The 14,619-nt window shown below is 27.0% G+C and overlaps 2 protein-coding genes and 1 long non-coding RNA gene across 4 annotated transcripts; 2 read left to right on the top strand and 1 right to left on the bottom strand.

Moving 5' to 3' along the window:
- Positions 1-1,202: 1,202 nt before the first annotated feature.
- LOC110279622 (paired amphipathic helix protein Sin3-like 2) lies at positions 1,203-2,302 on the top strand. Its single transcript, XM_021139610.2, has 3 exons — positions 1,203-1,448; positions 1,547-1,594; positions 2,197-2,302. The coding sequence occupies exons 1-3, from the start codon at positions 1,240-1,242 to the stop codon at positions 2,300-2,302; spliced, it is 363 nt and encodes a 120-aa protein (XP_020995269.1). The 5' UTR covers positions 1,203-1,239.
- A 4,308-nt stretch (positions 2,303-6,610) lies between these two features.
- On the bottom strand, positions 6,611-7,781 carry LOC107476741 (uncharacterized). Its single transcript, XR_001589702.3, has 3 exons — positions 7,668-7,781; positions 7,169-7,513; positions 6,611-6,860 (listed from the first exon to the last, which is right to left on the bottom strand). It is a non-coding gene; the product is annotated as an uncharacterized LOC107476741 (long non-coding RNA).
- A 4,581-nt stretch (positions 7,782-12,362) lies between these two features.
- On the top strand, positions 12,363-14,017 carry LOC107476737 (uncharacterized). Of its 2 annotated transcripts, XM_052259348.1 has the most exons (4): positions 12,515-12,655; positions 12,763-12,891; positions 12,989-13,096; positions 13,625-14,017. In XM_052259348.1, exons 1-4 carry the CDS (start codon positions 12,647-12,649, stop codon positions 13,928-13,930), a joined length of 552 nt encoding a protein of 183 aa, XP_052115308.1. In that variant the 5' UTR covers positions 12,515-12,646; the 3' UTR covers positions 13,931-14,017. The 2 variants fall into 2 exon arrangements, with proteins under 2 accessions (XP_015952091.1, XP_052115308.1); XM_016096605.3 differs by having other exon boundaries at positions 12,363-12,891.
- The last annotated feature ends 602 nt before the right edge of the window (positions 14,018-14,619 follow it).

Raw genomic sequence — 14,619 nt, 5'->3', positions numbered from 1 at the left:
GATGCGGGTTTTTGTAGGGCGGAGCGGGGTCGGGTAGAGCAAAAACCCGCCCCGTTCCGCCCCGTTGCCACCCCTATCTTTCGCATACAGGTGGATAAATATAGAATGAAAAAAAATAAAAAATATTAAAATAAAATGAGAATTAAGTCTCTAAGAATTTTGCGTTCCAACAATTAATCTTAAAAAAAATAATAAATACATTTCCCAAAAAATGAAACGTGAAAACATTATGGCTTTCTGTTAGTAAGACTAATGGTATCTTTGACATAGACTGTTAAAATGATTAAAATGTCCGTTAAATATCACATTAAATTTATTCTAAATGATGAGGATAAATTAATCTTTTAATGTTGTTTAATTTTAATATGTCCCAAACTCTAATTATGCAGAATCCTCAATTATTCACCCTAAAACAAAATCTTAGCACAACGCATAATAAATAGCACTAGAAGCTCTGGAAATACGAGGCGCCAAAAGGGAAAAGAATGCAGGGAGCAGCTGGAATCATAGGAGTGACTCAAACAATAAAATTGTTTTCAAGTATAATTGCCAACTATATGTAACAATATACAAGTCTAGAATAGCGAAGAATCTAGATAGGTTGTTCTTAGGGTGCCCAAATTACAGGATAATTATTAATTCATTTTATTTTTTGAGTTTTGAGTATTACATTGAATTGAAATTCATATTTGTCATTCATGTATGTCTTTTATTCTTATTACAGGACAATTTGTCATATTGCAAGTTGTTTAGCGTGTGTTTGGCTTTACGTTGGAGAAGAGAGAAGCGCATTTGAATTCCTTGAACGCTTCATCTTCATGTTTGGCAACATTCTTATCCTCTAAAGTCTAAACGCAGAAGTGATTTTTATCTTCAACTTACGTTTATCAAAAGGTATAAATTCTAGCTTTTCCATTTACTTTTTCACGTTGATTTAAATTTATGTTTTATGCACCAATAATATCCTTCATTATTCATATGTTTGTTGTCTAATACTCTCTTATACATATTATTATTTTTTATATAATTTCTATTATTTTTTGTTTATATGAGTTCTTTTATTATTATTGTTATTTTTTTATAGAATATTTTTTTATTTTGTATTATAATTCTATTAATTCTATTAGAGTACTAAAGAATACCGAGAGTATTAGAAAAAGAGTATTAAAATCTATTTACAAACACCCATTTACAAACTTTAATCCAAACATACACTTAATATTGCGGGTATCTAAAATCATGGTTGCGTTCTGTGTATGTAGCTATGGCCAAACCCAAGGTGCTGGAGGAGGAAGTGGAGGTGGTGGTGGTGGAGGAGCAACCCCGTCTCAGAAATTGACAACCAATGATGCCTTAACTTATTTGAAGGAAGTGAAAGACATGTTTCAGGATCAGAGAGAAAAATATGACTTGTTCCTTGAGGTCATGAAAGATTTCAAGGCTCAGAGGTAGACTCTTAACCCCTTTTTATGCTTTGTACGGTATTTCTGGAAATTGGAGTTTTATGCTTAAAGGTTCATTGGCCTGATTTTTTTTTCCTTTTCAGGACTGACACTGCTGGTGTCATAGCAAGGGTTTTTTTCTATTCTTTGATGTACTCTATTTTTGTTTTGTATTAATTTTTTTATTTTTTATTCTGAATTTGTAAAATTTGTAATTGTAATTGTAATTATTATATACTACGTTTATTATCAAAATTTTGAATAATATAAATTATGATCCTATAAAAAAAGGACAAAATAAATAAAAAATTAATTATAAGTAACAATAGAATCATAAATAATAAAAATTTATAGTCCAAAATAATACTAAATTAAAGAGTATTGACGATACTAAAAAAATTATAGAATATTTTCTTTTTGTGTGACATTATAAAATTTATAGTACTCTCTTTTATATTTTTATTTTTTATTGTATTTATTTTATTTATATGATAAATATTTTTTATATTATTTTTTATAGTATTCTGATTTTGCAGGTATATAAAATTGATGTCTATTTTAGTAATTTTTCATCTAAAAGTGATTTTGAGTAGTATAATCCAAACAACATTTATTTTACTATAATCAATTTTGATATAAAGATTACCAAACATAAATCACGTTAACCAAAACTAACTTATCATCAAAATCAATTTTACAAAATCAATTTTATGCAAACTCTGGTTTGCAAACTGTAATCCAAACACACACTTAGATGGTTGGATGATATTATTGAAGATGTGGAGATTCAAAGTTCTAAGAATAGATTACTTGATTTGAAGGAGATAATTGTGAAGATTGGAGATGGATTGAAGAAATAAAAAAACTCTAAGTAAAATTACTCATAATAGATTTAGAAATGTTATGTATTTTATGACTGGTATTTTAATTATAATTATTGTGAATGTGGTGGAGTAAGGGTTTTAGGTGATTCTAATTAAATAGCTGATACATGAATGTAGTAACATTATAATTGTATTATTATAAATGCAGTAATAAACAAATATTTTTGAATCATTGTATGCTTTATTATGGATGTTGGTGTTAATGAATATGATATTTAGAATGATAAAATGAAATAAAGAAATCACATAACCATATATCCATAAGAACATTGTTATATTATACTATCAAAGCTTCCAAACTATTGTTTTCAATTATAAGGCTTAATCCAAAAAGAGAACAAGGCTTAATTCAAAAAGAGACTGAACACTTGAAGTTTGTGTTACCAAGTCAAAAGAAAATCTATAGCAAAATGTTATTATAATTGCATAATATATTGTGCCTAATTTAAAATAGGAGTGTACAAATGTAAATTTGTACAAATGTGTAAATTCTTTGATTTATAGTCAAACACTTTCTCATCATCTGACTCTTTGTGAGTGCATGTTTTTCCTAAAAAGGACCCCAACAAATGGGTCATCTTCAGTCTCTTCAACATTTTTTGGATATTCATGATGTTCTTCGTCTCCATCATCTCCAATTTCAATTGGGTGCTCGCTTGAATTAGAATTTTTCACATGCCAGTGATGGATCTATAAAATTTTAACAGTGGGGACAAAATATATATAACATAATAATAATTTGGGTTTAGCTAATATGTGTCCTAAAGACACATGACAAACTTAGGCTTTGTTTGGTAAAACTTTTCGAAGAAGTGCTTATACTTTTTAAAAGTTTAAACTCCTCATTTTATGTTTGTTAAATGAAAAAGACCATGTGTTTGTGCTTGCAGCTTCTAAAAGATCCGAGTACTTTTGAAAGCATATAAGATAGAGCTTTTTAAAGTTAGCTTGTGCTTTTCAAAATTTAAAAGTCTAGTATAACTTCATATGTTAACTAATTTTACCAAACGCAATTGTTGTTGCTTGTGTTTATTAAAGTTATTTTTAATTTGATTTACCAAACATAAATGCTACCACTTTTAAAGAATAAAAGTTTTATCAAACCAAACCTTAATATTAGTGGAAGGTTTTAAATTTTTTTATTTAATAACTACAAAATAAATAATTAAAAATTAAGTTTTTTGTATTTCTAACAAAAATATTCTCAATTTATAATCTTAATATGTACCTTTAGGACACAAGATAAATAAACTCTAATAATTTTTATAATAAAATATTATATTACATAAAAAAATCAGCTATAAAATTGTTCATTAACCATTATGTATTTGTGTATAAATATATTTATTATTTAATTTATTTTCAATATGTATTTTGTATTTCAATATATATTCTATACGGGTAGTTACTTTTTATGTACATATAGTATAATTATTGTTATAATTATATTTTGTTATTGTAAAATATGATTAGTCTTCAACATATATAATTTACAAATTAAAACACTAAATAATAATTTAAATAATAATATATAATTATAATTCTATTTTTTAGGTTTCGTATTTTTAAAAAAATGAAGTAATATTTTTTTTTTAACAATACAATCGAAATGTCTCTTTTATATATAGATATATATATATCACTAAATAATTATTTAAAAATTCACTTCTTATATAATCAAAAGCCAACTCCCAGTGATATTCATAGTTGAAAAAATTCTTTCAATTAATATAATTGCTACAGGAAAAATTAAAATTAATTTTAAAAAACGATAAATAATATCTTTTGAGTAGTTCATTTTTAAGAAAGAACACTAATCTTATTTAAATTGAGAATTGATCATTCTAATAAATATCTAATATGAAATTCTTAAACTGACTATTAAGTACCAAAAATTGAGTAAAAAAATTATTATGGGGTCAAATTCAATAATTTAATAAGAACAAATAAATATTATTATCAAATACTATTTAAAAAATTTCAAATTATAGTGGAGCACTTATCCCACTATAATGTATATAGATCTGTCCCTGCCACATACTGTATAGCCCCTTGTCACAGTCTTAAACTCCTCCTCAGCTTCTTATATTCCTTTTTCTGTTGACATTTTGGAGATTCACTAAGTTCAAGACTCTCTTCATTAGTAACTTCTTTTCCTTTTGAAAAATGGTTACTCTTTGCAGTCTTTTTCTTTTTCATCTCTCTTGCAAGCTCCTCTTCAATATCAATGTCTGATTCTCTAAAACCAGAAGGTGGGGGCTTTGTACAGTTTATTTTCAGTGCTCTTGTAACCATCATCATTAGAAGTAGGAGGATCGCCTACTTTATCACAGCCTATAACATCTTCACTACCAAGAATATGATGCTCAAAATATACATAAAATCCCTTACACTCTTTGTTTTGTATTTTGTGTTCCCTTAAAGCATTGATCTATGAATCTCTAAAATAGGATGCAAATCCATTTCTAAATTAGTAGTATTCGAATCAAATCACATCATTATTTTGTAATCATCGTATCCCAAGCTCTTAACAAGCTCTTAACAGTTTCTTCAAGTTAAAGAAGTTGATAAAGTCTAGATCTATCTTTGAAAACCTCTCAACTAACTCATCACAGTAACTCAACTCTCTCCATTTATTCCTCACAAAATTTTTCCATCGTAGAACACAGAAACAGCAAATTTCTTTATTCGCTAAGTAGAAATACAATCATCATTTGAATATTGGGACAATAGTTAACTCAAGAATCAGGAACATATTTATTTTTTTATTATGACATAAATAATACTAAAAGTGATACTAGTCTTTGTGCTAATAACTACTTTCAGTAATCACAAATAAATAAGCGGAAGTCCCAAAAAGTAACAACAAATGCATAAACAATTCTTAATATGATAAAATATGTCGTACTCAATAAAATAGGCTGAAAACTATGCTTTCCAGAAGATTACATAATTTGTTTCAAAGAATGGAACCACCATAAAGGGAGCTGACAAAGAGACACACATTAACTGACAAAAGCATCAATATGTCGAGAATGTCTCCGCTAACACCAGTTTTTTTGACGACATCTTCTTTCTTGTTAGTATATTGAAGGAAAAATTGTTATTTTTGTTACTGCATTCAGCCCAGAATTTTTTTACTTCAACTTCTCTCTTAGGCTTAATGGGTAAAACAGAGGATAACTGGAGAAGTTAAGAGCCAAAGTGAAATAAATATGAAGGAAAGGAATTTCAAAACGACATCGTCCAACTGCAGATGTGACAGAAACGGATACATCAATTAACATAACGGAATAACAAATTAATTTCGTTTTGTTTTATTATATGGACTGACAAAAGGATGTAATGTGTTTACCATCTACTTTTTTAAAAGATGTATTTATTATTTTTTTTCAGGAATTAAATTATTCAAACACAAAATTTTTAGAGATCTAATTGTCACTTTATTTAAAATATTAAATAATAAAAAATTATTTTTTATCAAATAATTAAAAAAAATAAAAGATCAGAATTCATTTTCTATCTTGATCAATTTTTGTGGATTCATTGATTTCAAACTATGTTCATACAAGTGGACCCTCATTTGATTTATGGATACCATGAATAAAAATAAGCATAAGTCACTAATCTTGAACTTATTAATATTATTATATTTTTTGTTTTTTTTAGTTACGAATAAGATTTAAATCCATAATCTTTTAGATAAGTATAAAAAAATTATATTATTTAAATTATTGTTTGTTGACTAATATTATTATATGTTTTAAAAACTTAATATATTTACAATGCTATCATACTAAATAAATGCTAGGTGTTAGTATTGTTAAATATTTATCATCAAACTAATGTATTATGAAAGAGAGTATAGTCACCAAAAAAATAGAGTATAATATATTTTGCTATTTTTAAAATTTGAACACCAGATCAATTAGTTTGAGTTTAAAATATTTATCATCTAAATAAATCTCATATTTACAATTATTTTATATATTTATTTTAGTTTTTTTATGATATTTTCCTCTAATCGTATATCAATAACAATTTATCGTAAATTTAAATTTTATTTAATAATTTGTAAGTTATTGTGTAATATATTTGTCTAAACAGACTAAAACACTAATATTATATAAAAAAAATATTATATTTTTCTTTCAATAATCAATTATATTTTTTGCAACTGGAATTAAGTTATTTTTGTATATATATCTAATTACGTAATGCCACATTATCAAAAATAACTATTATTTTCATTAACTATGTGAATAATCATACAAAACTACGGATATGATTGGATTAAAATTAAACTCTAAGTATAAAAATTAGAAAACTTGCATAGGAAACACACTGCATCACATAAAGTTCCTATGTTAAACACTTGATTAAAGCTAATTAATTAAATAAGAATGCACACTCACTTCTCAACACTTTCCTAATAAGAGACTAATTAAGAAACTTTCAAGGGTGAAGACGATCTTCACAGCAGGAGCAATTGAGCAAAAGTAACATAATCTCTGACAAACTCAATACCAATATTCTGCAAAATAATGTGATGCCAAAGTATATTACCATAACATTTGTATATATATCTCAGAAAATAAATATGAAGACATTAGAAAAATACAATTTAATTAATTAAAGAAGACTTATACAACAAAAAAAAAACTATTTTTATTTTATAAATAAAATTTGTTCATTTTCTAAATACAATTTTTATATTTTGTCTCTGCATTAATATCTTAGTATATTTTATATCTCAAATGATTGAAAGACATAAACCTAGAACCTTAGAAATGTGAAATAATCAAGTCAAGCAATAATGGTAGTGATTGATAAAAAAGTTACCGATTCTTTTTATGATCTTTCATTTTCAGGTGAAATCTGTGGGCATGAAGTTGTTGGTCTACTCTTCTTTGTACCATTTCCCACATTAGGTTTTGGAGCTTCACATCCATTTTTACAAAATATTTGGACCTTGAAATGGTTATTATTTCCATCATATGTGAAAACCAAGAAATCCTCATGCTTGACTAGGTTTTCTTGTAGAAACTTTGACCAACCATGGTCCATGTAAACTCCATTTTCTCTCTTGATTATGGTCACTTGCCACTTGCCCCCACAAGGGCCTATTAGAGTTGCATTGCTCATCAATTTTTTGTCCAAATAATTCAGAAACTTGGTTGGTATTTTCTGAAAAATTAAAGCCAAACAAGGACACTTACAACTAATAATAAAACTATATATTATATATAAAGAAAAACAAGTATTTATATCATAAACTCATTACATTGTAAATAATAATAATTATATAAAACAAATTAATATATATAAACACTATTCTCACCAAGTGATGGGTGTTGAGGCCATTCATGATGATTGCACAGAAAGAATTAGGCTTGTTCTGCTGATGATGATGATGCATCATGTATATCCTCCTTTTCTTCCCTTGTGGTCTGATTTCATAGGATTGCAGAATATTAACAATGTATATATAAGATAATTAATTGCTTCATTAATTCACTGTCACTTTGATGTAATTGTATTGTGGAATAAATAAGGTAGAGTGTGTCACTATATGGATACTATTTTTTGTTATTTCTTCCTTTTGTCATTAAAGTTCTTCCTTTTACTATATAGAGCAGCACCAAATAAAAGTATACTAAAAATTTTAAATAAAAGAAAAAACTAGCCAAGGGGGATTTTTTTTAAATAAATAATTTAATTATTTTAATTACTGAAATATGTGTAATTTGTAGTGTATTTATCAATTTACATTGCATTGATTTATCTCGTTTATACTGTAAACAAAATAATTATAAATGTATCTCGTTTACACTGTATAGTATAAATAAACGAGATATATGGAATTTAAAAAAATACACATATTTCGTTTACATTGTAAATATATCGTATCTCATTTTTATACCGTAAACGAGATAAATTAATACAATGTAAATCGATAAATATACTATAAATTACATATATTTCAGTAATTAAAATAATAAAATTATTTATTTAAAAAAATTCCCCCATTTACAGCATATTGCACTTCATGACTCGCCTGTTTTTTCTTTCAAAGTTAATATTTCATATAAGATAAGAACTTAAGAAGATATGGATTAGTGATGAATAGAATATTAATCCACAGTAATGTGATGAATCCTTGCCTTTTCTCTTCTTCATTAAATGTACTTAAAATAATTGTGAATAAATCAATGAAAAAATAAAGTTAAAACATATTTGTCCAAGCTTTTAAGGCACAAATTTACAATTCTTTTAATTAAAAAGTAATATATATACAAGAAAGGGTAAGAATAGGGGAAGAAAAGAAAATAATGACCAGAAATTAAAGAAATTCATCAATCAACCAGTAGCGAATTAGAATATGCTGCAAACTAAAAAGGAATAAAATAATGTTTAAAAAATAAAATAAAAACAAAAACATTTGAAAAATAGATTATTAATAAAGGATTTAAATCGGAACGAGATATAAATATTTCATCAGTTAGACATAGAGAGGAAATAGAGAGAAGGGAGGCTAGCTAACTGGCTAAGCTCTACTAAACTTCTTTAAAAAAAATAAAATAAAATAAAGAAAATAAAAAAGAAGCTAACCTGTGTTGAATGAAGAAGTGATTGAGTTTGTGGTTTAGTTTGAAGAGATGAATACAAATTAAAGCAACTCTATAAATAGGAAATTCTAGTAGGTGCTGTATTCCATTATTATTTATTATTAATATTATTAAGGTTAATTAATTTGCATTCCATGAGTCTCAACTCAACTCTTTAGGAGCAACATATACAACTAATATTCCCTTCCCATTTTTTGTATCCTTGATTGAGACATTACTTTTTTCCCATTTTATTTGTATGAAGCTTATGTATGTGTAAATAATACATGCATACATGTATATGAGTCATGTAGATGCTTAATTTCATTTCTATTTCCTTCCATTGGTCTGAGACGATTATTATTAAATTATTCTTCTATCTTAGTCCATAATAACAATAAAAAAATTTGGTTACCCACAAATTCAACTTAATAGAATATATCAATTCAATTACAATTTTAGTTTTTATTATTTTATCTTTATCTTATCTTTAGTTGTTCTTATCTTATCTTTATTTGCTTTTATCTTTCATAAGACAATACTCTATATATATATTTAGTTTTACTCTCATAATTTACAACACAATTCAATACAATTCAATCAATCAACAATCAATAAAAATTCGCATTCTTTTCTTTTTTTTATTCTTTCACAATTTTATCAACTATTTTCTCTTCAAGTCTACCCATCACAAATCACCGTATCAAATTACTTTCAAAATTCATAATATGCATGCATCTCTTAGGTTTTGTTTTCGATTTTTTTTTCTATCTCCATTTCTTTTTATTAAGTTGGTGTATGTTAAGTCACTAGTATTTATAATTAAACATAACCAATTGGCCTGGTTAGAGTAATTACTAACTCAACAACGTTTAATCAAGATTTTAGATTCAAGCTAAGATTTGTGAATACAACTATTACTGTTGAGAGATTCACCACACACTACAATAATTAAGTGTACGACTCAAGTCGAATTTAAATAATTAAATTAGTATATGTATCCATGTATATATGGATAATATACGAAAATATATATAATATTTTTTATTTTTAAATAAAAATACGCAACTAGTTTTTGTTATAAAAATTTTATAAAGTTAATTAAATTTAGAGTTTAACTATTTTCAATACTGAAAATAATAAAATCAATGAGTGATAATTTGATTTATTTTTAAAATATAATAATTTTTCATTAATAGTAATATATACTTTATGATTAAATTAAGACATTTACATTGGAATTCAATCTTTTCAAAGATTTTTTTTAAATAATAGAGGTCTGCTACACATACAAGTCTTTTTGGCTTACAAGTCTTACAAGTTGGCACAAGCCCAACAAAAAACACACATTACACTCCCACATTCAAGAGTAAATAAACGCACGTTATTCAACCACTTCCTGTTTCCAAAGCGCGCTGCTCACCATGCATTATAAAGGACTCTTCTTCTTCTTCCTCCATGAAAACGAGTTTCTTGCCAAATTTAAAGATAATTAAACTTCAAAAATACACCCAAACAATTACAGAATACACTCAAACGATTACAGAAATACACCCAAAGAATTACAGAAATACACCCAAACGGTTACAGGAATTCACCCAAACTATTATAGAAATATACCCAAAGGATTACATAAATACACCCAAAATTCGTTGAAGTACACCTTATGCATAATTCAGAACTCTTTCTCTTTCTTCTCCTCATCTTCTGCTGCTTCTTCTTCTTCAAAAACGATTTCAGAGTTTGATGTCAAAAAAAAAATGGAAATCGAGAATAACGAAGAAAGAAAATAGAGAGAAAAGCACGTAAATGAAGAAGGAGAAAGAGAAGGCAAGAAACGAAAGAAGAGGAAGAAGAACGTGCAGTAAGAAGAAGAAGAAGGTGCAGTAAAAACGTGCAGTGATGATTGAAGAAAGAGAAAGAGAAGGCAAGAAACGAAAGGAAAGAAAAGAAGAAGAAGAAGAGGAAGAGGAAGAAGAACGTGCAGCAAGAAGAAGAAGAAGATGCAGTGAAAACGTGCAGTAATGGTTGAAGAAGGAGAAAGAGAAGGCAAGAAACGAAAGAAAAGAAGAAGAGAAAGAGGAAGAAGAACGTGCGCAAGAAGAAGAAGATGCACTTGTAAGGACTTGTATAAAAAAACGCTTGTATGTAGAGAATTTCTCTAAATAATATTAGTGATTGAATTTGTAGATAAAATTTGAGCAAGTACAATCTAATAAGAGATAAAATTTGTCTTAAATTATCTCTTTTATTGTCATAGCAAAAAAAATTATGAAAAATTATTTTTCTTAAAATATATCTAAAAAAACTTTTAGTAAATAATGACTCAATTATTAACGTAATAATAAATTAAATTAAATAACATATATTCAAATTAATTAAATTAAATAATTAATATAATAAATTAGTTACAATTATTTCACTCAACAAAGTAAGTTAAATAAATAAAAAAGACCTTATAAATATGTTATGCAAAATTTTAATATTTTTAAAAATTATTAATCAAAATACATAAGACTAAAAATTAATACAAATTAAAATAAAATTAATTTATTTATTTCATTCAAATTTAATAATTAATATAATTAATTAGTTATAGTTAATATGATTAAATAAAATATTAAATAAATTCTTAACAATATTTACTTTTATTTAAAGTTATTACTATCTTATAAATTCTTAACAAATTTTCAATCTATAATAAATTAATAATACTAAATAATAGTGTGTAAATATATATATAGTAATTCAAAGTAGTATTTTTTTAAATATATGTGTGTTTATTTGATTTATGTGCAAAATAATTAGTAAATTTAAAATTTTCATATTATAAACTTTATGTTTAAGTCTATCTTACAAAATTAAATATTTTTAACAGAAGAAAACATTTACATTTCATTATCATCATTATGCATGACTAATTTTTATTAATCCACATTTGCACGACTTTTGGAAACTAAACCTGTGATCCGGTTACACAGATTTTTTTTTTTTTTTACCAGGTTAAAATTTATGTAGTATCTCATTTGGTCCATGTTCCTGAACCTGTGGATAGAACAAGGTATTGTTCATCGTCATGTTTTTTTCTTCTTTTGTTTTGTTACTATCAATTTGAAATTTCCAGGAAAAAGTCAACATCCGTATAAAATTGCTTCTGAATTAAGGTTACCACCACCCATCTTTTAAAAAATCTTCCTTTTTCAATGTCTTGGAATCACAGACACGCAAAGCCTTCAACTTATTCAATTCTTTTTAGTTTTTACATTCTTCAGATTCAAAACTCCTATATGTATTTCTTACTTTGACATTCGTTTAATTAAAAATAAAAGTTTATCATTGTTTTTGTTTAATTATAATATATCATAGGCTTAATCAATGTGCAACGTGTATGCTATTAAATCATGCAAAGTGCAAACGTTAACATTACTTTGTTTCTATCACCAAAAACCTTGTTCTGTTCTGTTCTGTTCTGTTCTGTTCTTCATACACATGTAGATCACAGAATCATTAATTTATATACAACATTGTTGTGAGTTGTGACAATTGTCTTAACCCCATTGATTTATGGTTTCAACACAGAAGAGAATGATCATCACCCTTTTGAAGGGGATGATGGAAGATGATGATCAAGTTTTTTCCATGACCAAGATGATAAGGAGGAAAACATGTTTGATTATGATAATGATGATGGGCATGTTTGTTACAACAACATATGCAGCAGGTGACACAAATAATGTTTATAGTCCATGTCTTGATGCTAAGGTTCAGACAGGAGATGGTTTCACCTTTGGAATTGCTTTTGCATCAAACAAACAATCTTTCTTACAGGACAATGGTGGTCCTCAGCTTTCCCCTTGCGACCGCCGCCTCGGCCTCGCCAGCAACGGTGCATCCGTTGCTGTCTTTAGGCCAAAAGTTGATGAGATCTCCTTACTCACCGTTAATAGAAACGACACGGTATCGTTCTTGTATTTCTTTCTATCCGCTTAAGTTTTTAGAATTAACTGATCTCATAAAAGTATCTAAGAAGTTTTCATGAATTCGAAATGATCAGGCTTCGGGTAGTGGATATATGGTTGCATTTGCTGGACAGAAGTATGCCGCAAGATCACTTCCAATCATGTTTGCTGATAACACACACACAATTACTAGCTTCACCCTGGTAAATTTACGTGTGTAGTTTCATGATATGATATCAGAATTTTTATAACCAAAAGATTTAGAATTTGATTCTTATTAATTCCAAGACATGTTAGAGATATAATCATTCATGTACTTCTTTCTATCAACTTAAACCTTTTGAAAATGTTCGTAACAGGAAACACATTTAACAATAAGTCTCTTGGAGAAGTTGTAATTCTAAAATTTGGATGTTGATTGATTGATTAATATCGCACATAATTACTAGCTTCATTCTAGTAAATCAGAGATATAATTATTTATGTATCTTCTTATGTTAGTTTGAACTTTTGAAATAAATAGTTTTATAATATGATATCAGAGTTCTTATAGCCAAAGATTTAGAATTCGATTTTTGTTGACATAGAAAAAAGAATTTCAGCAAGACTAGTTAGAAATATAATCATGCATGTGCATCTTTCTATCAACTTAAATTTTTAGAATAAGTAATTTCGTAACAGTAAACACATTTAACAATAATAGTCTTGATTGATCGATTAATATCACACAGGTTCTTGAATTTAGTGGAGGAACCCTTCAAAACTTGTTCTGGAAGAGTTACGGCTGCAATTCGTGCTCCGGAGGAGGAAACATTTGTCTGAACAATACAGATTGTGCAGTTCCAAACTCAAAGTGTCAAGAAAATGGAGGTAGTGGCTGCAACATAGGCATACAATTGGCATTCTCAGGGACAGACAAGAATCTTGATGTTCTTAATTCTTGGTATGAAGTCAAGAATCTAAGACAGTACTCTCTCTACACTCTATACTCCAATCTGCGCGACACCATCGTCGCGCCGTATGAAAAGTTTTTCTAAACTCCTAAACATGTAATTAATTACTCTCTTGATGAAATTGTTATGAGTCTAGACCAAATTGGTTCCTTAAATACTAAATAACTGTTTCTTGTGCTACACGTTAAATCTTGTTGCTTCATTGAAGTTCAGTTTGGTTAAACTCAACAACTAGAGTTTCAGGCTCAATTATAAGATTAAAGGCTAATTCTTTTCCTGGTTTAGAATTCATTTATAATAATCTGTGGATGTTCTGTTGCGTTCAAAGACTCATTAATGGCCTTTTCAAGTAAGAAATGCATGCTCATGTTTGTTTTAGTTATATGTTGATGTTATTGGAAAAGAATCACAGAAGAATGAGGGAATATTTATGAAGACCAAAAGAAGATAACAATAATTAGTGTATGAATGAAGCTGCAGAATTGCTTGCTTGCTTGTTATGCTGCTCATAGAGTGTGAATAAGCTTATAATAATTCATAACATTAACTTTAAATTTTTTGAAAACTAATTTGGATTGGTCGAATGGTTAGTTTACTTATTCGTTTAAATAAATATGGGAGTTCGAATCATATCTTCGACCTATTGAGCCGGAAAATATCATAAAAAATAAAAGGAAAAACTTCAAAGTCAATAAAAAATTAAATAAAAAATATTACTTTAAAATAATTTAATTATTCTTATGAAAGATTATAGTCTGCTTTCGTAATTAGAA

Source organism: Arachis duranensis, chromosome 3 (assembly GCF_000817695.3).
Source record: "Arachis duranensis cultivar V14167 chromosome 3, aradu.V14167.gnm2.J7QH, whole genome shotgun sequence".
NCBI lineage: Eukaryota > Viridiplantae > Streptophyta > Magnoliopsida > Fabales > Fabaceae > Arachis > Arachis duranensis.
The sequence above is the reverse complement of the archived record's forward strand: the minus strand, read 5'-3'. Positions and strand labels throughout refer to the sequence as shown.